Here is a 25,207-nt window from a genome sequence, read left to right on the forward strand (position 1 = left end):
CGAATGTACTGACAAAAATTTACCAGTGTATGGCCCGCTTTAGGGGGCAATCAGTCCACTGCCCATTTTATGATGTTGTGTCCCAGTGCTGCCCCTCTCATCAATTATAGCATATGTAAACTCAGCCACTAAAATCTTACATGAGCTTTACCAAGTGAATGTAATGTCAAATGTAATTTTCTATATTGTTACATCTGCTGCTTTCATTAAAATACCACCTGATGATAAAATGTCTTGAAGGTCCTTGTTCCTGCATTTCCTATTATAGGTTACAATGCTTTGCCCTGTCTCCTAATTGTGTTCTTCATTGTTACTCTGTCACACCACCCTGATAGAGACTACAAGTGGTCGAATCAATACGCATTGGGGTTGATTTACTAAGATTGGAAAATGCAAAATCTGGTGCAGCTCTGCACAGAAACCAATCCGCTTCCAGTTTTTTTTTTTTGTCAAAGCTTTATTGAACAAGCAGAATTTGGAAGCTGGTTGGCTATCATGCACAGCTGTACCAGATTTTGCACCCTCTAGTGTTAGTAAACCAACTCCATTTTCTACCAGTCACAAATAGTTTTTTTTATTCATCTGAATTTTCTCTCTTTTATTGTTATAATATTGCAGCCTGAAAGTGGAACAAATGCCCACTATACTAGTCTCCCCAACCACCCTCTAATCTCTGTTACATGATGAGGGGCTTGTACTGGTAGGAAGATGGATAATATCATTTATTAAAGTGATATTAAAGGCATTTGTTTTAAAATAACAAACCATTTATACTTTCCTGCTCTGTGCAATGGTTTTGCACAGAGCAGCCCTTGTCCTCCTCTTCTTGCGTCCCCTGCCGGCACTCCTGGCCCTTCCATCCTACCTAGAGTCCCTAGAGCAAGCAGCTTGGGGGCTCACTTCCGAGCCGCTGCTCTGCGTGTCAATTCACACACTGTTTCCCGCTGCCATCTCAGCCAATGAGGAGGGAGAGTCCCTGGAGAGCCGAGGCTCTTGTGCACGTTGCTGGATTGCAACGGGGCTCAGATAAGTATTAGGTGGGGCTGCTGCACACAGGTTTTTTACTTTCATTCATAGAATGCATGAAGGTAAAAAAAAAAACCTTGGGCCTTTACAACTACTTTAAGATTTCAGTTCTGAGCAGAGAAAGTTACAAGGATACTGCATACCTGGCAGGGTCAACAGGTATTTTTCTGTACTTGCTTAAAAAAATTATATACTTTGAAAAGGCTTCACACCCAAGTCACATGATGTCTTGATTGCCTAAATCTATAGATTGTCTGCCATGTGTTCTAATTACATTATTCATTCTGTTTACCTCCTAGTTTGATGAGATTTTAACCTACTGTATATTGCCCTTTCTGCCAAAGAGGTCTCATGTAAACATAGTGGATAAAAGTTTCTGTTGTAGCTACTGCAATCTTACAGTTTTCAGCTGTCATTTAGCAATTTATAGCAAACCTCTGGTTTATATAAGAAACATCCTTCATGTGTCCTCCTTCAGTTGTTTGTACACTAGGCATTCTTTTCTTGGAGTATAATCTTGTTTTTCTTTTTACAGCCCTCCTGAGCTTCAGTTTTACACCAGCGCTGCTGCTGTAATCATGTTAATTCCAACATGGATTTTTCTAATGGTAAGTAGTGAATATTTCTGATAAAGATACACTATATTACCAAAAGTATTTGGACACCCCTCCAAATCATTGGCTTCAGGCATTCCAATCACCTCCATGGCCACAGGTGTATAAAATCAAGCACCTAGGCATGCAGACTACTTCTACAAACATTTGTGACAGAATGGGTCACTCTCAGGAGCTCAGTGAATTCAAGAGTGGTACCGTGATAGGTTGCCACCTGTGCAATAAGTCCATCCATGAAATTTTCTTGCTACTAAATATTCCACAGTCAGCTATTAGTGGTATTATAACAGAGTTTGGGGTGGAGGAACTTGACTGATCTCCACAGAGTCCTGACCTCAACCCGATAGAACACCTTTGGAATGAATTAGAGCCGAGATTGCGAGCCAGGCCTTCTTGTCCGATATCAGTGCCTGACCTCACAAATGCGCTTCTGTAAGAATGGTCAAACATTCCCATAGACACGCTCCTAAACCTTGTGGACAGCCTTCCCAGAAGAGTTGAAACTGTTATAGCTGCAAAGGGTGGGCCAACTCAATATTGAAACCTATGGACTAAGGCTGGGATGCCATTAAAGTGCATGTCGTGTAAAGACAGGCGCCCCAATACTTTTGGCAATATAGTATATATGGGCATAATGTGAAAATAAATATATGTTTATATCATGCTACTGTAATCCCCTTCTTAGCAAGAGAGGGATGGTCAGTACTAGAAGCCAGTTAAATTTTGCTGCAGTGAACATGTGCAGACAATGACCATGCTGATAGGAGCATTGAGCAGAAGGATGTAACATTATATTTCTGCTGCCCCTTCAGTATCCATTCAGTTGTTTTAGGGTATGTTCTGCTATATCTGAAATGTAACCAAACTGAACTTATGCTGCAGTTGAGATTCAGAACCTGAATATGCTGTCTAGCAGGAGTATCTGGATCACAAAACGTTTGTTGGTGCCCCGTTAGAGCATACCCATATAACCAAACCCACTGTGAGGCTCCAGTTTTTTGCTAGTGTCATTAGGTGACTGACCCATTCTCTGTAAAAGTGTTTATTTCTTTTTTTAACCAAGATTTTTTTTTCCATCTGACTCTTCTTTCAGCATTTTACCGGTTGTTGCCTTGTGCTACCTAGCAGTTTCCTGATTGGTTATCCTAGGTGTGCATCTCAGGAACCATACCCAGACCCCACTTTGTGGAGCTGGCATGTAATGTCTGCATTGGGCCCTGGATCCTGTGTTTGGTGCTCACTTTGGCATAAAGTGACAAGTGAAGTTACTTGTAGAGTGCTATACAGGTCCATGACTGTGGTCCATTTCTTATGGTTCCTAGACCCTGAAGACCCCTTCAGAGGTATACTCATGCCAAGTGAAGCTGGAACAATTATATGGTCCAGCATCATAGGTAAGGTAAGACAGGGTTTTCATGTACATACATTCCAGTTCCTGGCTGTAACAATACTATCTGCAGGTAATGACACTTTACAGTATGTGGTTTAGTGAGAAGAGGATTGGTTATTCTTCACTTTAATGAATATTGTGTTTTTTTTCTCTCCTATCCGAATCGCTGAGGGATGAGATAACTGTATCACGATTACCAGTTGATGTGTTACCACCAGCCTGTTCTGCCAAGAATGCATTCAGTATGTTTCTGCATTCCCGCTTTCATATTCCTCAGACACAGCCACAGAAACTTGGTCAGTGCTGGAGTTATAGTGGCTTCTCCTCCAACACACAAACCCAATCTATTCTGCAATGGTAGATCACAGGCACAAGGGAGCTGGGACAAAAGAGCCAAATAGTAACACTAAACACCACCTAACTTCAGGAACAAGGAGTTGGTTGTACCAGTTCCTTTGGAATAATGGCTTCAAAGTTTCATTTCAAGCCTATTCACAGTCCCAAATCCATACGAGGGCATCTGCCCAGTACTGGACATAAAATCACTAAACAGATTTCTATAGGTTCAAACAATTTGGATGGAATTTACAAGATCTGTTCCTGTTTCCCTCAGACAAGTGACAGGTCTTGCATCTGTAAGCGTAATAAATAACAAAAATAGTGCAGCGCTCCTCTAAGTGCCACAAACAAACTTGGGTTAATATAATGTACTCTCCAAACTAACTCTACGTGCTATATACTCCATCTCAAAACATGCATTATGTAAACATACAAATCTTTTGATCCTAAAACATATATATATCTTGTGGACACAGCATAAATCCTCTCATTTGTCCAAACAATGTGGAAGAAACAAGTCCAACAAAAGTCCCACTGTATTAATTGTGAATCACACCAGAAACACAGATATTCAGCATTGTTGTGATTCTGTCTTCATGAAATGTAACACACCATGTCACCCAGGTGCACTTTTGGATGTTCCCTTACCCATTTTGATGGACCTCAATGTTAAAGAGGAGGTCTGAAATGGCTTTAAGGAACAAATCTCACTCTTGCATTGGGTCCTCTTTCTACTCTTGTTTGGAAACTCATCCAATTGCATAGAAACATAAAAAGACTTCATAGTACTCACTGAATATTTATTAAAACGCATCTTAAAAGATTCCACTCTCATTTGTAAATGTATGCACATGCTTGCCCACAATCTTATCTGGAGTCTTCAATAGTTACCAAGTTAGAACTCTCCTTGATCGTCACAGGCCCGTCCAGCGTAATGACGTCAGTAAATCATGTGGATCTCTCTTGCTGTACAAGCCGATATCCACACATCTTTTGTGAGTGGCATTACTTTTAAATAAACCAGCAAGTCCTTTACATATGACACTATGAAGTCTTTTGTTCCTCCTATGTTCCATATGTCTCTGAAGGAAGCTGGTGAACACTTTAGAACCTGTGAGTCAAGGTTATATGTCGGCCAGGCATTTTTTATCTCTTATAATACAGAGATCCCTTTCATCCAGTAAAACTTTTTTTTCTTCACCAGTAGGACACATTTCAGTGGACACCAGTATGTTGTGGTTTTTGAGCACATCTCCTTCACAAGATTCAACCAATATAATTTTGGTGATTTTAAAGAGATTTGCACTGAAAACCCGTAGCCCTGAGCACATGCTCAGTTTAGTGTGTATTGCTAGAGAGGTTTTTTTTTTCTTGGGAGAGTGCATGTGATCAGCACTGTCCAGACAGAGGTCAGGGGTTCTACATCCTCCTAAAGCAGAAAGAAAACTCCTCCTACAAGCTTTAACCAGTGCTTAGCTGAAGTCACAAGAATGCTCTAACTGCTGATGAGAAAAGGTATTTAGCAGTTTATATTTACTAAAATAATTGCACTTCCTTGTACTGTGGGGGACCAGATATAGTGAATGCAGGGGCTTGAGTTTAGTAACAGTTTAAGTAAGCCACGCCCATCTGATGGACTTTCTCAAAGGTAGGAGGTGCTACGAGTGCATCACACTTTAACACAGGGCTGCCAGGAGTTACCTTGGACAACAATAACAATTACAAATCGCCACACTCAGAACTTTATAGACCAGAAAGAAACACATATGAATAATAGTCCGTACTCCCAAACTTAAAACTGCTGTATTTTCTTTAAAACACTCATAATAAATTATATTTTATTATGATCTATTTCAAATGTACTTCTCTTAAACTGCACATAGGAAAAATAATATATATCTGACTGTTAAAATATATGTAATTAAATAAAACCTATATATAAAAATAGGATAAGGCAAAGTAAAAAAAAGTTGTGTGTGTATATATATATATATATATATATATATATATATATATATATATATATATATATATATATATAGTTATAAATGCTCAGTTCTTATTTGGTAGACCAGACCTAAAAAAACAAATACTTTTAACACTAAGCACTAAATGAAAAAAAAAAAAAGGGATTCATTAATTTTAATCACTAATACACCTATACTTCACCTAATTCTCTCCACAACTGGGATCTAAGAGGACTACAGTTCTGGGGGCTAGAAAAGGTGAATAAACATTGGAGGGGAGGCAATTTCATTAGGCAGTTGAGTAAGAGGGAATCATGGTGCATATATTATACTAAGGCCCCAGGGGGTCTTAACATAGAATTCAACCTCAACTGCTTTATTAGTGATTCATAGAGAGGATTAGGCTAACTGTAGGTGTATTAGTTATTGGGTGCTTTAGATTTAGCCACTTGGCTGCCTGGACAATTCTGACATTTCTCACATACATGTAAAAATCTGCATTTTTTTTTTTTTGCTAAAAAATCACTTAGAACTCCCAAATGTTATATATTTCCTGAAAGCAAAGTCCCTGGAGATTAATAAGGTTGTTTTTTGCAATTTTTTATGTAACATGATATTTGCACAGCAGTTTATCAAATGCAAATCTTCAAGAAAAAATACACTTTAAGGCTCCATGTAGACTGCAGCTGATAAACTCACGTTTAAGAGCTTTTCTGCGTTTTTTAGCAGCCCCTGAACTCTCGCTAATGTTTTCCTATGTGTCCATGTACACTATATCGTTTACAGGCAGTTGAGTTTACAGTCATTTTTTGAACGCACCAAACTTGCGTTCAAGAGTAGATTTTATAAGCGTTTCAAACGCTTGTAAACGCGGCTAACTGCATTTAAAAGCGTTTGCGTTTTGGAAATTTTTTTTTAGCTATTTCATTTCCAGATGCTGTCCAGAACCTTTTTTCATCATGAAAAATTCATGCAAAGCATTTTCCCGGTACTCAAATGGACTTGTTACACCATACTTTGAGGTTTTGCATGAAAGAAAATATGTTAGACACCGCTGCAATAATTTCTGCACAGAAATGAGCTGGAACACATCCAAACACCACAAAAAAAAAGACAGCTAATCTCAACAAATATTGCTCTCTCTGCTTCTGCTCTCTCCATTTCTCTCAAAATCTCTGAAATAGTTCATTTTTTACTGTTTTTCAGTGCATTCTGAGCATTTTGGAAGGTCACCTGAGGTTATCTTTGAAAAATGCTTCTAAACGCAAACGAGCATAAATGTGGTATGCAAACGCGGCTAAACAGACGTTTTTTAACCTTCATTTTCCAGCAGTCCGTTTCCATCGTTCAGAAGTGTTTTCCAAACGTCCCATGTACATGGAGCCTAACATATAAAAGATGATGATATGTCAAATAAATAGATACCAACACTTTAAAATTGAGGGTATGGGAGTCCCTTCCAAGTCCTGTAAAAGTGAATCAGGTGGCTGTAGAGCTGCCTGAATCACTTTTACTGGAATGCCCATCACCAGCTAAAAAAAAAAATTTGAAACCAGGATCATGGTTGCAGCTGCAGGAATGATATCGGTATAACCACTTGCTAACGAAGTATATACTGTAAATGTACGCTGGGTGGGAACTGTGTAGGGAGGACGTTTTGTAGGTTAGGGGGAGTATTTCAGATTATTTTTTAGTATTTTTAACATGAAAGTTCTGCACTGACACTGCCTGCACCAGACTCTCGGTACCAAGAAGTACATGACCTATCTAGTTGTTCTTTGGCCTGGTCCAAGCTTCCAGATCTTGTAGGGAAATGTTTTGATCTTAAGTTGACTGATGGTAGATGCAAATGTAGATGTCTGATGACTACATCAGCCCTCCTATCCCTCCAGAGCATTTTTTTTCTTGGCCTCACTAGTCCTTTTGCCTCATACCTGACCACATCAGTACAAGAAGTTAAGATGATCTGATACTTGAACAAATGACAAAAAACAGCTCTCAGATCTTCATGCTACACAGAGAACACGGAATCTAGAAATCGCTGAGGTGCCGCCCTTGATAGATTGGGCAATCTTGATGCTGGCAAAAAAGAATAAAACTCTCCTCGTGCATTACAGTGATATATAGGAAATTTATTGTAAAATCACAAATGCATACTCCTAGTCATTACATAGTCTGCTCTGAGGAAGGGAATTCGACTCCCGAAACGCGTTAGCACTTTTCACCCAAGGACCTCCGCTGTCCGCGATTGTCATCTTTGGCTCCTTCTCTGCTTTTATGACCATTTTAGTTTGTGAGTATGCATTTGTGATCTGGTACTTGGCCTTAACTTAGAACAGTACAGTGTAATTTTGCAGAAAGCTGACTGCTTTGATGGTTCAGAACACAGATACAATACCGCATTCTTTTACATTAGTCCATTTTAGTGTACTTTGGAAGTGTCATGTGTAAGGTCTGTTTTAGTCTTGTTACCATGAGGGAAATGGGATGGACTCAACTTGTTCAGCATATCAGAGCATATCTGTGACCTCAAACTCAAAGGGCAGACATTAGCAATATACGTAATGCAATAGTGCACCTCAGTTTACCAGAATTCAGAAGGAAATACAATCTTTTACAATATAGTATGGTGTTGTTTACAATGCTGGGACAAGAGCGTGTGGTACTAAAGGCAAAAAATCCCCTAATTGTTATTTTATCAGATGTGTGTGCAGCGCGAATGACTAAAATCAGCAATATTTGAACAGTACTTATTTTTTTTCTTTTTTAATTGTATTTGCAGTAGACTTTATCACCTGGCTACAGTCCTGTGTTTGCTGATTAGGAAGTTTAACAGTGGGTGCTCAGAATCAGGATATGTTTCTTGTATCATGAGTAATCAGTCAGAGCAGGTTTTACCAAGTCTTTGTGCAATCCTCATAAAGATAGAGAACAGTTGGAACATAATACTAAGCTGTCACATAACAGCTTTACTACTGGATAAACCAAGACTATGCTCTTAATAAATATATATATATACAGTCATGGCCGAAATTGTTGGCACCCTTGATATTTTTCCTGAAAATCAAGTATTTCACACAAAAAAGGTATTGCATTAACACATGTTTTGCTATACACATGTTTATTCCCTTTGTATGTATTGGAACAAATATAAAACAGAGGCAGAAAAGCAAATATGACATAATGTCACACAAAACCCCAAAAATGGGCTGGACAAAAGTATTGGCACCCTTAACTTAATATTTGGTTGCACACCCTTTGGAAAACATAACTGAAATCAGTCGCTTCCTATAACCATCAATAAGCTTCTGACACCTCTCACCCGGAATTTTGGACCACTCTTCCTTTGCAAACAGCTCCAGGTCTCTCTTATTGGAAGGACACCTTTTCCCAACAGCAATTTTAAGATCTCTCCACAGGTGTTCAATGGGATTTAGATCTGGGCTCATTGCTGGCCACTTCAGAACTCTCCAGCGCTTCTTTGCCATCCATTTCTGAGTGCTTTTTGACGTATGTTTGGGGTCATTGTCCTGCTGGAAGACCCAGGATCTTGGACGCAAACCCAGCTTTCTGACACTGGGCCCTACAGTGCGACCCAAAATCCTTTGGTAATCCTCAGATTTCATGATGCCTTGCACACAGTCAAGGCACCCAGTGCCAGAGGCAGCAAAACAACCCCAAAACATCATTGAACCTCCACCATATTTTACCGTAGGTACTGTGTTTTGTTCTTTGTAGGCCTCATTCCGTTTTCGGTAAACAGTAGAATGATGTGCTTTACCGAAAAGCTCTATCTTGGTCTCATCTGTCCACAAGACGTTTTCCCAGAAGGCTTTTGGCTTACTCAAGTACATTTTGGCAAACTGTAGTCTTGCTTTTTTATGTCTCTGTGTCAGCAGTGGGGTCCTCCTGGGTCTCCTGCCATAGCGTTTCATTTCATTTAAATGTCGACGGATAGTTCGCGCTGACACTGATGCTCCCTGAGCCTGCAGGACAGCTTGAATGTCTTTGGAACATGTTTGGGGCTGCTTATCCACCATCCGGACTATTCTGCGTTGCAATCTTTCATCAATTTTCCTCATCCGTCCACGACCAGGGAGATTAGCTACAGTGCCATGGGTTGCAAACTTCTTGATAATGTTGCGCACTGTGGACAAAGGCAAATCTAGTTCTCTGGAGATGGACTTGTAACCTTGAGATTGTTGATATTTTGCCACAATTTTGGTTCTCAGGTCCTCAGACAGTTCTCGTCTCCTCTTTCTGTTGTCCATGCTTAGTGTGGCACAGACAGACACACAATGCAAAGGTTAAGTGAACGTCTCTCCTTTTTATCTGCTTTCAGGTGTGATTTCTATATTGCCCACACCTGTTACTTGCCCCAGGTGAGTTTACAGGAGCATCACATGCTTGTAACATTCTTATTTATCCGCAGTTGTGAAAGGGTGCCAATACTTTTGTCCAGCCCATTTTTGGAGGTTTGTGTGACATTATGTCGAATTTGCTTTCTTTCCTCCCTTTTTTTGTTTTGTCCCAATACACACAAAGGGAATAAACATGTGTATAGCAAAACATGTGTTAATGCAATACGTTTCGTGAGAAATACATGATTTCCTGGAGAAATATCAAGGGTGCCAACAATTTCGGCCATGACTGTATATATATATATATATAATATACTAAATTATAATCTGTGATTACAACAAAGTAATGAATTTGGCCTAATATATATTCACATATATCATCATTGAGCTACAGATGTTACACTTTCTCCCTTTTATTATTCTTGCTTTTCTTTTTATTTAATTTAAATATAGCAATTGCCAAGACTTGCATATCTAGATAGAGTGGGGAGGGGTTAAAGTCCTTGTCAGATTTTTATTGCTGTCTGTGTCCCCCCTCATGCCCCATATATACGATGAGCAAATCAGCCACAAAATACCACTTTCAAAGCGATCTTCCTTTAATCTGATCGTCAGTACACAGCTTTCGAGAGCCAATCACAACAGTTCATGTGAAATTATCCGAAGGGGCATACATGAAAGTTTTTCTTGTATTATACCAGAACGATCGATTTTCCTTTACTAATTACAGTAGTTGTCCAAAAAAAATCAGACTAAGACCACGCATGCTCAGAAACTAAATACTTCATTACAATACAATACATTACTTCCGAAGTTGAATTCTGTCGTATGAGAATTTTTGTAACTTTAGTAGCCTCTTTATTTTCTATATGAGACTAGCATGCAAAAAAAATATCCTCATCGTGTGTGTGAGGCTTAAGGGTGATTTACACTGTTATTTGTGCTGGTAACCATTTTCTCTGGGACCGAATGTGAGGGAAAATCCAAAAACATGAATTGTCACCCAAACAGGAATAGAAACATTTGTTCCAGTGATAACTGTCTTTGGGGATTTACCATATTTTTCGCTCCATAAGACGCACTTTTTTCCCCCCAAAAATGGGGGGAAAACGTCAGTGCGTCTTATGGAGCGAATATAAAGCGACCGGTCCGGTATTTCTGCCGCCACCATGTCAGAATACCGGGCCAGCCGCTCAGATGTTCTCTCCTGCAAGGCCTTACCTGTTCCTCGCTCCAGCGCTGCACAGTCTTCCCGCGCTGGCTTCTGTGACAGCCGGGTGCCCACTGCGCATGCGCTGCGCTTTGTGAATGGTCCAGTGTTTTCTGGGACACATGACAGGTCCCAGAAAGCGACGGGCCATTCACAAAGCGCAGCGCTTCTCGCGCATGCGCAGTGGGCACCCGGCTGTCACAGAAGCCGGCGCCGGAAGAAGAGAGAAAGACAACGCCGCGGAAGTGGGAGCAGGTACCTGTGAAATTCAGGTACCCGCTCCCCCTCCCTCCCTAAAGGTCTGCAGTCTCTGGTCATCCCCTGCACTGTCTGCAGTCTTTGGTCATCCCCTGCACTGTCTGCAGTCTTTGGTCATCCCCTGCACTGTCTGCAGTCTCTGGTCATCTGTACTGTGTCCCTGGTATTTTCCCTGTACTATGTCCAGTCTCTGGTCATCTCCTGTACTGTGTCCGCAGTCTCTGGTCATCTCCTGTACTGTGTCCGCAGTCTCTGGTCATCTCCTGTACTGTGTCCGCAGTCTCTGGTCATCTCCTGTACTATGTCCACAGTCTCTGGCCATCTCCTGTACTGTGTCCGCAGTCTCTGGTCATCTCCCGTACTGTGTCCGCAGTCTCTGGTCATCTCCCGTACTGTGTCCGCAGTCTCTGGTCATCTCCCGTACTGTGTCCGCAGTCTCTGGTCATCTCCTGTACTGTGTCCGCAGTCTCTGGTCATCTCCTGTACTGTGTCCGCAGTCTCTGGTCATCTCCTGTACTGTGTCCGCAGTCTCTGGTCATCTCCTGTACTGTGTCCGCAGTCTCTGGTCATCTCCTGTACTGTGTCCGCAGTCTCTGGTCATCCCCTGTACTGTGTCCGCAGTCTCTGGTCATCTCCTGTACTGTGTCCGCAGTCTCTGGTCATCTCCTGTACTGTGTCCGCAGTCTCTGGTCATCTCCTGTACTGTGTCCGCAGTCTCTGGTCATCTCCTGTACTGTGTCCGCAGTCTGTGGTCATCTCCTGTACTGTGTCCGCAGTCTGTGGTCATCTCCTGTACTGTGTCCGCAGTCTCTGGTCATCTCCTGTACTGTGTCCGCAGTCTCTGGTCATCTCCTGTACTGTGTCCGCAGTCTCTGGTCATCTCCTGTACTGTGTCCGCAGTCTCTGGTCATTCCCTGTACTATGTCTGCAGTCCATTGGTTCAGAATATTTTTTTTTCTTGTTTTTCGCCTCTAAAATCTAGGTGCGTCTTATGGTCAGGTGCGTCTTATGGAGCGAAAAATACGGTACTTAACTTTGGAGAGATTTTCAATCACAGTAAATTGTTTTCTTGTCCATTGAGGTATGCAGGAATTCATATACAGTCAGGTTTTACTGCCACCTACAGGAGATTTGGATACTGGCAAACAGAAAAATTGTATGCTAGCCCCCACATAACTTTTCCTTTTTTTTCTAGTGTCCTAAGAAATGTAATGCCTTTTTTTAGCTATACTGAGAAAAGTCTAACTATCTTTTGCTATCCTTCTCTACCTAAGATGTATCTTCTGTCCTTAGGTTCTGCTAAACCCTTGTAGTAAATGGTACACTTTAGCATCCCTCCTCTCCAGGGGGTCTCCTGGACTTACACTGTCATCCAGAATCAGTTCAGGCTCTGCCTTACCTAAACGTGGACCTGGTCCCTCAGCGTCTTTTCAGGCACCTGCTACCTCCTAGAGCATTGAGCCTCATGTTCACCCTAGTGCCTTTTCTTGGCAGCTCGGTTGTGAAATACTCTGATGCCCTCCTCTGAAGAGAATCATTTTCTTGGTCTCTTGCTCTTGGTTCCCTTTGAAAAGGCATAATACCTGCAAGGTTCGGCTAGGTACGGCCTTCCAGGTAACTATCATTGGTAGCTAATGCCTCAGGTGAGTGAAGCTGTTCGGCCAAAAAAAAAAACACTAAATCGGTCTGCACCCTGTGTGCCATTGGTTCCTTTTTCAGCAGTCAGAGTGTTCACCCATTTCTCCTTGTCAGGGGTGTGTAGGTCATTGAGGTAACCCCCTCTCGAGACATTCTACTTATCTCTCATGGGCCCTCAGCCTCTCTCATCCCCATACTGTAATGCTTGGAACCAGATAGCCCCTAGAGTGAATCAACAGTCTCTTTAGGTACACAGCATAGTCTCCCCCTCCACCCCAGGGGAGTTCCCGTACCTGGACATTCAGTTGATGTTACAAGATCAGATGTTCCCTCTTTGCTGAGGGATCCTGCTTTGAGTTGGCTTTCTGGGTTGGAATCAGCCAGACATCACCTAGGTGTTGCAGTGCCTTTGCTTCTGGAAAGGTGTTGGAGTCCTCCCTGTGATAGGACAAGCAGCCTGGTCCCTAAAGTAAACAATCTGAATCACAAGCAAAGGGTTGGGAGTGTATCGCTTGGGTCTTCATGTGTAGACTGGTTGGTCTTTTCTTGCGGACCTGGTTTCGTCATAGGTTCCTTCTGGGAACCTATTCACCTAGGGTCTTCCACAGTGTTTTTTCCTTAATAAGGTAATTATGTTCTTCCGCCTGTTATTTTTGTTTTTTTTTTTTTGTTGTTTCAGAGCGTCTTAGTTCAGACTTCATGTTCCTTTTGGGTAGAGTCATTACCTTCTGGTGGTGATCTCTTCTCTTCTTGTCTTGAGCATCAGGTTAATCCTTTGTGGTCTCCCATTGGATGTTGGCAACTTCCCCTGTCTTGAAGGGAACTGCCTGTTTCTTGCTGTCTCTCACAAACTAGAATTGAAGTATTGTTCAACTGAGAAGGTGATGTTAGCAGGGCTTCAATGAAATATCTTAGATCAGGAGTACTGCCATGGGTGAACAAATACACTTTGTCTGAATGTGCATTTGTGCTTTACGTACACATTTCATATGAGCCACAGCAGAACAAGTTTAACACTACATTCATACGGGCGATTAGCACAAGCTGCAATTTGCAGCGGAAAGAATATGCGGATTCCTGCAGCTGGAATGAAAGGTGTGTGCAAATAGCTGTGGCTGCTTAGTGTTTGGGAATGTGCTGTATCTCCTGCACTACAAAAAAGGCTTCCCAAATCACTGACTAAGTGGGATGGACCTGTGTAAGAACAAGGGAAAAAAAGAGGATATATGAAAATGTATGTAGAGGTACTTTTGAATACAAAAAAAATGTATTGAAAATTTACTGAAAGGAAGACCATTTCTTTACAAATGTATACTAAACTTACTCATATCTCTGGTCTCTCTGCAGGATGTACCACTGATTGGGAAAAGTGGGAGGACGTTTAGTTACAGCTGGGACATTATTGTATTACTACTTATGGATGGTGTCCTATTCCACCTACAAAGTGTCACAGCATACGCCCTTATGGGGAAGATCTCTCCAGTAACATTCAGGTACTGTTATACTACGGACATGCACATAAATGTGGTTTCTTTTCAATGTGTTAGTAGAAATGGAATAGCTGCTTTCACAGGAGGAATAGATAGGCAAGTATGTAAAAGACATTGCAGAGGGGTGCAGCAAATAGCTCAATGACTAGGTAGTTTGCAGTCTGTGCGTCCTGAACTAGTTCCCCTTTTTTGAAATTCTAGTGTAATGCTGTATGTAGAAGACTCACTAAATCAAATGTCCTTTTTCTGTCGTAGCACTTGATATATATAAAAAAAACCTAAAGCTGAATTCCAGGTAGACATAAAAGACACAAATGAAAGTGGTAATAAAGCCAAAAAGAAAAAAATATTAAATTGCAGCTCATCAATTCTTTTACAAAGAGCTTTATTGAATATTAAGCAAAAATAAACAGACATTCGGAGCATAAATTCAAAGACCAACAATTATGAATCATATTAAATGACGAGGAGCTTGTTCAAGGCATGCATCAATAAAGGCATAAGCTAAAGAGTTTACATAGAAGCCCTGTAGGAATAGGTGGAGGAAGGGGTTATAAGGGAATGATTAACAAACCTTTGTGGGTCAATGATAATGTAAACTCCAAAGAGAGTTTTAGCTACATCAACATTATAGAAAACAGGAGAGGCACAAGAAGAGGCTTCTCCAAAAAATTGTTCATGTTCATAACCTAGAGAGTGTATATGAAAAAAAAAAATCTAAATTGCGTAAATAGTATTGCGGATGTAGCGCAGAAAACAACAAGCACAATCCGTGAAATATATTTAAGGACAAATTGAACAGCAGGATAGGAAAAGACATACAGTAGAGAGACACGGACATAACAAACAAAAAAAATAAAAAAAAAAAAGGAAGGGGGGGAAGTTGGGGCTCCAAGGGGATCACAGCAAAATCCAACCTCATATCGACAGAAGAGATTGGTCGAATCTCGAGGGTTGAGCTACATCCAACCAGGGACGCCATATCTGCAAAAATTTTGTATGGGTATCTAACAATATGGCCGTCATTTTTTCATTAACCATGATGAAATTCATCTGGTTTTTGACAGCCTCAAAACTAAGGACAGGAGTCTTCCAAGCCCTTGCAATTGTCAATTTAGTTGCCATAAATAAGTGTGATACCAGCTGCCGTTCAGAACGGAGAAGACCCTCCAATGGTTTAAATAGAAGCGCTTCATACGGATTACGCTTAATGTCTGTGTGAAGGATAGTGCGGAGAAGGGTGTACACCCTAATCCATAAACTGCTTACTTTAGGGCAAGTCCACCATATGTGGGCCATGGTGCCCAATTGTTGGCAACCCCGAAAACAGACTGGGGAATATGTAGGGATAAAACTAGCTAGGCGAGCAGGCGTATAATACCATCGGTATAGAATTTTGTAGGCATTCTCAAGGATAATGACATTCCTAGAACATTTAGATATTGTTTGGGTCATGTTCTGCCAGTCCTGTTGATCCAGGGTCCCCCCTAATTCAGACTGCCAATGCTGATGATAGGAACGAACCGGAGGGGTTCTATAAGATATAATGGAAGAATAAATCAAAGAGATCAAACCCGGGGCATGAGGTCTATGTCTGCACTGGCTTTCAAAGGGGGACAGACGATACGGTCCCGAATGCGTACATATCAGTGTTTTTAGGAATTGATGAAGTTGAAGGTAACCAAAATGTTCTCGAAGGGAGATATTATAAGAAGAGCGCAGAGCGTCAAAGGTAATTATTCTAGTGGGAGATAGAAGTGAGTGAACATCATAAAAACCATGCGCCTGCCACCATGCAAACTGTCTAGGATTATCCCTACCCGGAGGGAATAATGGGTTATGTAATAGACGTAACAGCGGCAGGTGAGGAGAGATAAGGCCAGCGGAGTATTTGATAGAATCCCAAAGACGTAGCGAAAATGTCAGCGTTGGACTAAGGGTAGATGGACGTTGAGAAGTAGGAAGCCATGGCAAGGAGGAAAGCGGTATCGGGTGAGAGTCCATCATATCTACAACAGCCCACAGAGGGAAGTGATGAGATGCATGAACATGAGCCAAGGGGGCAATGTTAGCCGCCAAATAATAAGACTGGAGATTCGGAACAGATAACCCGCCCGCACTCCGTCGCGCGAATAAGATATGTTTGCTAATTCTGGGTCAAGAGGAGCTCCAGATAAAGGACAGAAGTTTACGCTGATGGATACGCAATATATGCGAAGGTACTGGAACTGGCAAAACACGAAATAGGTAAAGTAGTTTTGGGAGATAGGTCATACGGATTGCATTAATTCTGCCGAACCATGAAAGCGGGAAATGAGACCAAGAGGACAATAACTCAGTCAGCTCATGAAAAACAGTAGGAAAATTAGCCTGATACAGTCCATCATAGGTCGGGGTAAGCTTAATTCCTAAATATGGTAATGCCGAAAGCCATTGAAAAGGGAACGTTTGCTTCAAAGTAACCAAAAGTGATGGTGAGAGGGTAACTGACATAGCTCTTGATTTTGCTGGGTTGACATGTAAACCTGAAAGGGTTGCAAAGGAATCGAGGACTGCGAGCAAATTGGGCAGAGTAATCCCCGGGTTTGAGATTGACAATAATATGTCATGTGCAAACAAAGACAATTTATGTTAGGAGCCTGCCACATCAATCCCCTTAATATCAGGATGTAAACGGATGGCTTCAGCCAACGGTTCCAAGGCTAAGATAAAAAGTAAAGGGGAAAGCGGGCAGCCTTGTCTAGTGCCTCTGGCAACCGAGAACGTAGAAGACTCGAATCCGTAGTATCTAAGCTTCGTTTGAGGAGATGTGTATAGCGAAGAGATCCAGCGTAAGAAGGAAGGGCCAAAGCCAAAGCGGTGAAGGACCGATAGGAGATACGGCCAGGATACAGTGTCGAAGGCCTTATTGATGTCTAAGGATAAGAGCATCATATCGAGTTTACGAGTATGGGCCAAATGTTGCAATTGTAAAATACGTCTGATAGCATCTCCAGCCTGCCTGTGGGGAACAAATCCCACCTGGTCCTTTTTGATCAAACGAGAAAGGAAGGAATTCAATCGATTAGCCAAGATCTTGGTAAGAATCTTCATGTCGATATTGATAAGAGAGATAGGCCTATAATTCGCCCAAGAAGAGTGATCTCGATCCGGTTTAGGGATCATAACCACATTAGCAGCTAAGGAGTCTGGGGAAAAATTCGAACCTCCCTTCACCGCGTTAAACATAGCGGCAAGGTGGGGAGCGAGCACATCAGCTAATTTCTTATAGTATAGTGCCGTATATCCGTCAGGACCTGGACGTTTGCCCGTTTTCAGGTCTGCTATGCATTGCAAGACCTCAGATATTTGGATATTACGGTCCATTAAAACCTTATGGGCCGGCGTTAAAGTAGGCAAGGGTAGACGTGCTAAAAAGTCAGAAATGGACTGAGGGTTAGCCCGAGTGGGATCAGAGTAGAGTTTAGCTAGTCGGTGCCGGAACTCCTTCAAGACCGCTACAGGATTGCTCGTAAGGGTATTGTGGCGAGTGCGTAGAGATATCGGTTTGGGATGTTGCGCGAAAGAACGTAATCTACGGGCCAACATAGAGTCTGGTTTGTTTGCTTTGCTATACCATTTCTGGTGAGTCCAACGTAAGGAGCGCTCAGCCTCATCTGTTAAGCACAGATCCAATTCTAAACGAGCCTGATCCAACAGTCTACGATTCGCCGGGGAAGGTGACTGTTTAAATTGGGCCGACACAGAAGCTAACTTCGATTCCAACTGACGTTGTTTAAATTGTCTTTCCTTCTTTCGCCTCGAAGCTATGTGGATAATATGGCCCCTAAGAACCGCCTTGTATGCTTCCCATAATGTTACCGAAGAAGAGACAGAACCCGAATTTAATTGAAAATATTCCTGAGACTTACGATGTAGCTCCGTCTGAATCTTCTTCAGCGAAAGCAAGGAGTCATTCATTATCCACGATGAGGAGGCCGGCCTACATAGGAGAGATCGGCAGACTACCAAAATAGGCCCATGATCTGACCATGGAACCGTTAAAATTGAAATAGAGCGAACCAAAGGGAGGTGTTTACGGGAAACGAATGCATGGTCAATTCTGGAATGAGAATGATGAGGATGTGAATAATAAGTGTAGTCTTTCCCCCGAGGATGAAGTTCACGCCATAAATCTACCAGATCATGAGTATTTAACATGCGTACAAAGGACTTCGCTGATGCGGAAGGGTCAGAGCGCTCTGCTGGATATTTATCTAATGCAGGGTTTAGTACTAGATTTGAATCCCCTGCCATCAAAAGCGTGCCCCGTTGGTGTGTGGCCAGAAGAGAACATAAGTGTGACAGAAAAGGCGTAACGTTAACGTTAGGAGCAAAGTAGGACAGTATAGTAACATCTATTCCATGAATCGTGCCCTGGAGCAGAAGATATCTGCCATTGGGATCAGCAATACGCCTCACACAGACAAATGAAGTTTTACTATGAAAGGCGACCAATACGCCTCTCTGTTTAGTAGGGCCATTAGCTTGAAATATCTGAGGGTAACGTGCATCAAAATATTTTGGGGCAGAATTAGTGGAAAAGTGAGTTTCCTGCAAACAAGCAATGTCAACTTGGCGAGCCCGGAGAAACTTAAATATCTTTACCCATTTCTGTGGAGAGTTCATCCCCTGGACATTCAGTGATAACCAGTTCAACGACATGGTGATCTAAAAAAAGGAAGAGTAAATCCACCGCGGTCCCCGGGAGCCCTGGAAAAAAATTTACAAAAACACAAAACACACATGACAAAGGACAAAGAGAGAGAGATGAAAAAGAAAAGAAAAGACATTAAGACATCTGATATACAAGCAAGATACCTGTGTAACATGGAGATTGATTCAAACAATATAATTATCCATTGTGGGTAAAACACCCACATAAGGGCTAGGTAGTGGGCGGGACAAAAGACCAGACCGCTAGCCAGCTCGGTGGGGGACACGACCATCCACCGGAACAACTCGGCATAGATATAAAATACAAAAATATTATACAAACAACTGAGGCTAATACACCCGTAAATAAGCAATCCGAAACTCGCAAGACTATAGAGATCTCAGCCAGTCAGTGCAGTGAAAAGAAACCTCTACCCTAGATTGGAAGAGGTAAAACACACGGAGATATATAATCCCTGAACATATCCAGAATCAAGTCCAGAAGGTGGCAGAAAAAATCCACATAGGACTAAGCTGTATATTGACGGCCAGCCTCTAAACATCAAGTTGCGGAGACTTCCTGAAAACGTTGGGCCCGTAGAGATTGAAGGGCCTGTGGGCCATTTTGACTAGAAGGAGATTTACGTGAGGACTGGGAATTTTGAAGACGCGTAGGGAGTGGAATCTCCTCACTCTGGGATTGTGGCAGTTCCAGCTTAAGCTCCCTGAAGTGACGCCGAAGATCCGCTGGTGAAGAGGCCTGGAATTGGCGACCTTGAAAGGAGAATAAGAGCTTGAAAGGGAAGCCCCATCTGTACTTTATATCAGCCAATTGAAGAATTTTAAGATAGGGTTTTAAGGTACGACGTTTGGCAATCGTGACTGGGGACAAATCCGCAAACAGATGAACAGAGTGACCCTGAAATTCCAGAACCGAACGATTCCGAGCCGCCTACAGTAGACGTTCTTTAGTGCGATTAAAAGTGGAATTTAATAATAATGTCTCTGGGAGGCCCCTCCATGGGCTTGGGTGCTAAAGCTCTATGAATACGGTCGAACTCCAGGCGCTCCATGGGAATCTCAGGAGCCAATTCCTGGAAAAGAGCAGTGGCAGTACCCTGTAAATCGGCGATTGCCTCTGGGATTCCGCGGATGCGGAGGTTATCCCTGCGTGCTCTATTCTCGGCATCCTCCAGCTTATCTTTTAAAGAATCCAGTTCAGCATGCAGGTCCTCAACTTCCTGTTCATGACCCTCCAAGACTGTAGTCGCCAGATCCATACGTTGCTCCAATTGATGGGAGCGAAGGCCCAATTCCTTTAGGCTCTTTGCCAAATCAGAAGACAATTTATGCGAGGCCATTGTAATCTCCTCTCGCACTATAGCACGGAATTTGTGTAGCAAGGCTTCGGGATTGTGTTCCAAAGAATCTGCCATCCCTGATGGAAATTGCCGCTGACTGTCGCCATCTGACTCAGGGTCACCTGGAAGCTGGGTATTGTCATCCGGCTCAGGCGGGCTAGGTATCAACTTAGCGACGTGGCCCTGTGAAGGGAAGTGCTGTTGGGCCCGATGTTTGGGTTTAGTGCGGGGAGTGTGGTGCATTGCCGGGAGTAGTCCACAGGACTCCAAAACGTTGTCAGGTTATTGAAGTAATACGTTAGGGTGTAGAAGCCTAATGACCGAGGAAATTGTCACGGTGGCACGGCACAGGGAGGTAGCTCTGGCATTTTCCCCCTAGCAAGTGTGCGCGTCCCCCACCGGGGAGGTGTTCACAGAAGATTCACATGATGCTGTAGCCAGTGAAATGTAGATGGTTATAATCACTAGGCCGAGTGTGCAAACTGTATAGAGGCTACCAAAAGGTATCCCTGACACCTCTGGTTTATCCACTTGTGGAGGGGGTTATAAATAAATCCATCCAGTGCAGCTGCTGCAGCAATTCAGATCCCTGGGGTCACACTGGGATCCTGCAAGGATATAATGCAATCCACAGGGCCACCAGAAGGTTCAGGGGGGTCCCCCCCACCTATCTCAAGGACTGACCTTTATGCCAGGGTTGGATGTACAGGGCAATGATCCGGCTATGCGGTGATCCGTCCGCGGCGGTGATCCGCTCCAGCCGCGGATTTAGGAAACACCGCGGCTTCACACGCCGCGGTAGGCCTCAAATCGCCCCGCGCCCCAGATGCTCAGAAAGAGGGCAGAATAACTGCACACCCCTCCTTGGGTGTCAGATGAGGTCCGGGCAATCGGGGAGCAGCCGTGAGTGGCCACTGCGCCCTGGATGGCAGCGGATGGAAGGTCAGGGTACCGGAGCTCAGGGAGAAACGTCCGCACCCGGCTCCATCTTGGACACGCCCCTGCAGCGCATCAATTCTTTGATGTGGTGGCTGCCTTAGTTTTTTTTTTTTTTTTTTCCTTTTTTTTTCACTTGGTCATCCAGCCATTTAAGTCTGTCTAGACAGCTTGGTCTGTTAATAGAAGTTGAAAAATAACAAAGTATAAGTTAGAGGGTTGAGGCATACCATTTAAAAACTGACTAAAACTATGCATCCCTGTCAGTGTTATTCAAAATGAAAAAATGAAAATGCTTGCTGTAATTGTTTATAAAGTGTTAGTTTGAGGGCAGCTTTAATTTGTTAGTCAAGTAAATTTAAATCTGGTAGTCTAACACTATTCTCATCCAAGACAGACAATGCTGCTGTCCAAAGGTGTCTGCTTCACAGCTTCGTCCAGAATGCAGACATGGTAAGGGCCCATTCACACCAGAAACTGCACATACAGCGGCTAAAATAAGTATTGAACACGTCACACTTTTTCTTAGTAAATATATTTCTAAAGGTGCTATTGACATGAAATTTTCACCACATGTCGATGACAACTCATGCAATCCATACATACAAAGAAACCAAAACAATTTAAGTTCAGAAATTTAAGTTGTGTGTAATAAAATAGAATGACACAGGGAAAAAGTATTGAACACATGAACAAAGGTAGGTGCAAAAAGGCATGGAAAGCCAAGACACCACCTGAAATCTATCAGTAATTCGAAAGCAATCCTGCTTTCATGCAAAACTCTAATTTTATTCTAGATCTGCTCTTTCCTTATGTTGTCCTAATAATGTTTATGTCTGGGGTCATAGAGCACAGGGTACTTCTGGACCATTGTGATGAAGTCCTCTGCATCTATGGGTGACCTGCATGCCATTATGGCTGTACACTGCTGTCCACTCACACCACATGCAGAGATCCAGGAAATAGATTAGGGAGGGACAGGTCACAGAAGAAGGGACATGTTATAATATTTAGTAAATATATATATGTTAAAGGGGTGCAGTGTGGTGAGGTGCAGTGCATTTGAAGCACATTTGTAGCGTATTTGCAGCACGTTCACCTGCATTTGCAGTGCAGAAAAATGCAGCATGCTCTACTTTTTTTTTTTCACTGCACTGCAGTGTGAACTATGCCCATAGGATTACATTGATTTTGGACTGTATGCATTTGGAGCGCAGTCCAAAATGCAGCCAACTGCACCCTTCTGTGTTGGGTGTGAATAGGCCCTAAGGCAAAAAGTGTGTTACTGGCTGAATCACGAGTTGAAATAAAGGGGAAAAAAAGCCTAAAAAAGGAAACTCATGCAGCCATTGCATCTAAGGATTTGTAAGATATAAAATTTTTGTGTTTTGGGTTTAATACCACTTTAATACAGCTTTGTGTTCATTATTACATTGTTATATATACTTTTATACATACAAACAGTATAGGTGCCAGAGTTTGACTTTATATCAGCCTCTTACAATCCTAGTATAGCAGAGCTCAGGCTAGAAGAGGGAGAAGCAGCACAAGTATCAAGTTACTTGTGTTACAGGGTTCATGTACTGACCGGGATTATGCCATTACCGAGATGAGCTCATCAATGTGTTGCTTCTCCTTTCACTGTCCAACCACAAGGTGGGCAAACAACAAGACCTGTTTCCTAAAGTAAGTCCACATCCAAAACTCTCTTCTAAGTTTGCAGAATAGGAGAGGGTTAAAATTGTTGCCAGTTTTTGCCATCTTTATTTCATTGGCAAAATTTCCCTTCACTTTTGTCCTGTAGACTTAACAGGAAGTAGGAAGATATCTTTCCAATGTGGGCAAAACCCTTTTTAGACAGTTGTCATGGCAACAAGTGTCCCTATTGGATATTTATTACCGGTCTTTCTGTTCTGGTGGAAACTCTAAATGTTGGATTTACCCCACTTTCCTTCCAGGAGACAATCTCTAACGGGGAGACCCAGGCAACAATAGAAACCTGACTGGTTCTAAAGGCCTCACTACTCCATCCAAATATAAAAAGAAAATGTTTTTAACTACAGCAGAGAAAAATATGTCTTCCTACCCTACAAGGCAGGACTGTGCTGTGAAAATCGAAGGACTGATAAAGTAACTCCCTCAGGCTCCATGAACACTGGAATGTTTTTCTATTGGCAGCAGAAAAACGCTAAACGCAGGAAAAACGTGTGTAAATGGAGTACCGCGTTTGGACGTTTATTCATTCCATTGGCCTGAGTACTTGCCATTGAAATTAATAAATGCCCAAGTGCTAAATGCGGTTAGCGCTTAGGTGTATTTACAACGTTTTTGCCGTATTTAGTGTTTTTGGACAAAACGGTCCTCTCCTGAACATTCTTTTGCGTTCAGGAGAGAGACGTTTAACTGGCCCTAAACTCTGCTGCTGTTAAACTCTGATAAGTCTATGGGGTTGATGTACTAAAGGCAAATCGGCTGTGCACTCTAAGTGCACTGAAAGTGCAGTTGCTCTAGATCTGAGAGGAACATGCAAGGAAAATAAAAAAACAGCATTTTTGCTTGCACATGATTGGATGAAAGAAATCAGAAGCACGTCACCTCATTTAAGAGCTTCCCCTCGGGTCTAAAGCAACTGTACTTGCAGTGCACAGCCTATTTACCTTTAGTAAATCAACCCCTATGTTTGCATGGACACATAGGCTTTTATTGAGTTGAGATCAGGGGCTTTGGAAAAATAACGCCAAAAGCTCTTGAACTCACGTTTTTTTTTTTTTTGTTTTTTTTTTTGTAACTTCTTTATTTAGTTCCAGCTTTTGACAGCAGTATCCAAAAAGATATACAGCATACAGGAACATATTACAACAAATATCAGTAGTAAGTCATCATAGATCAAAGACAAATAGGACATAGACCAGATTCTAAATGACCATTGTACTCTCAAGCGTAATCACTCCAGGCAAAACAAAGCACATAAAAGATTATCAAAATATTTAAGGACACTTAACTTTAGATCAGAAGGGTACCTGTGCCTCCAGCTGCACTGCACATTTTTCCATTTTAAACAGAAGAGAGGCCCCAAAAGGGGCAAAAGTATAAAATCAGAAAATTCACTTAGAAAACAAAAAAAAAACAAATATATATAGATAAGGAGAAAGACAAGAAAGGAACCAGGATAGGGCACAGAAGGGGGAATACATACAACACCATCCCCTGCCGGTTGAACTCATGTTTTATGAGCAGCAGTGTGCATGAGGCCTTATATGTATTTCAACTGTGTGTTTAGCTGTTTTCCTTGAGTTCAGCTTTGAAAAATTGTGTGATTTATTATATTTATCCATTGCTTTTCTGTCATTTCAGTGTCGCCAGCACTGTGAAACACGCACTTTCAATTTGGCTCAGTATTATTGTGTTCAGTAATAAGATTACCAGCCTTTCAGCCATTGGGACTGTCCTGGTAATAATTGGCGTCATGCTGTTCAACAAAGCCAAACAGCACCAGCGAGATACTATCCGCATGATGACTTTGCCAATCAGCACAGAGGACATTGAGCCACTCAAGGGACAAGAGCAGAAATCTCATGGAAAATAGAAGGAATATAACTTCATTCCTGCTCCTGAAATTAAGGAGACTAACTGCTTTTATTGTGTTACTGGGTTACCAGGAGGCTGTTCCTAACATGACCATGCTTATCAGATGTCCATGAGAGAGTATTTTGTGTCAAAACTGGAATATAAGAGACTATCGCATCTTGAATTTAAGCAGAAATGGTCAAGTTAAAGTGCTGTTGTACTTTTGGTGCCAGACACATGTATTTCACACTCAAGTGCCCATTTTATCACTGTTTCACATTTCTCCACATCTGTCCGTTACCGGGCTCAGTTGCTGCTTGCCTTTTTACTGACACAGTGTAATACATTCACAGGG

The 25,207-nt window shown here is 42.2% G+C and overlaps 1 protein-coding gene across 2 annotated transcripts in view; it reads left to right on the forward strand.

Annotated features, from left to right (window-relative positions):
- SLC35E2B (solute carrier family 35 member E2B) overlaps positions 1-24,981 on the forward strand; it is a 76,051-nt gene extending 51,070 nt beyond the window's left edge. For both annotated transcript variants that reach the window (XM_089675986.1, XM_089675987.1), the window contains exons 7-9: positions 1,562-1,634; positions 14,151-14,296; positions 24,640-24,981. In XM_089675986.1, the coding sequence (XP_089532112.1) occupies positions 1,562-1,634; positions 14,151-14,296; positions 24,640-24,871 (451 nt within the window). In that variant the 3' untranslated portion in view covers positions 24,872-24,981. The remainder of the gene's footprint in view (positions 1-1,561; positions 1,635-14,150; positions 14,297-24,639) is intronic.
- The last annotated feature ends 226 nt before the right edge of the window (positions 24,982-25,207 follow it).

This window comes from Staurois parvus, unplaced genomic scaffold (genome assembly GCF_062004578.1).
Source record: "Staurois parvus isolate SC_StPar_1 unplaced genomic scaffold, SC_StPar_1.0 ptg000160l, whole genome shotgun sequence".
Taxonomy (NCBI): Eukaryota; Metazoa; Chordata; class Amphibia; order Anura; family Ranidae; genus Staurois; species Staurois parvus.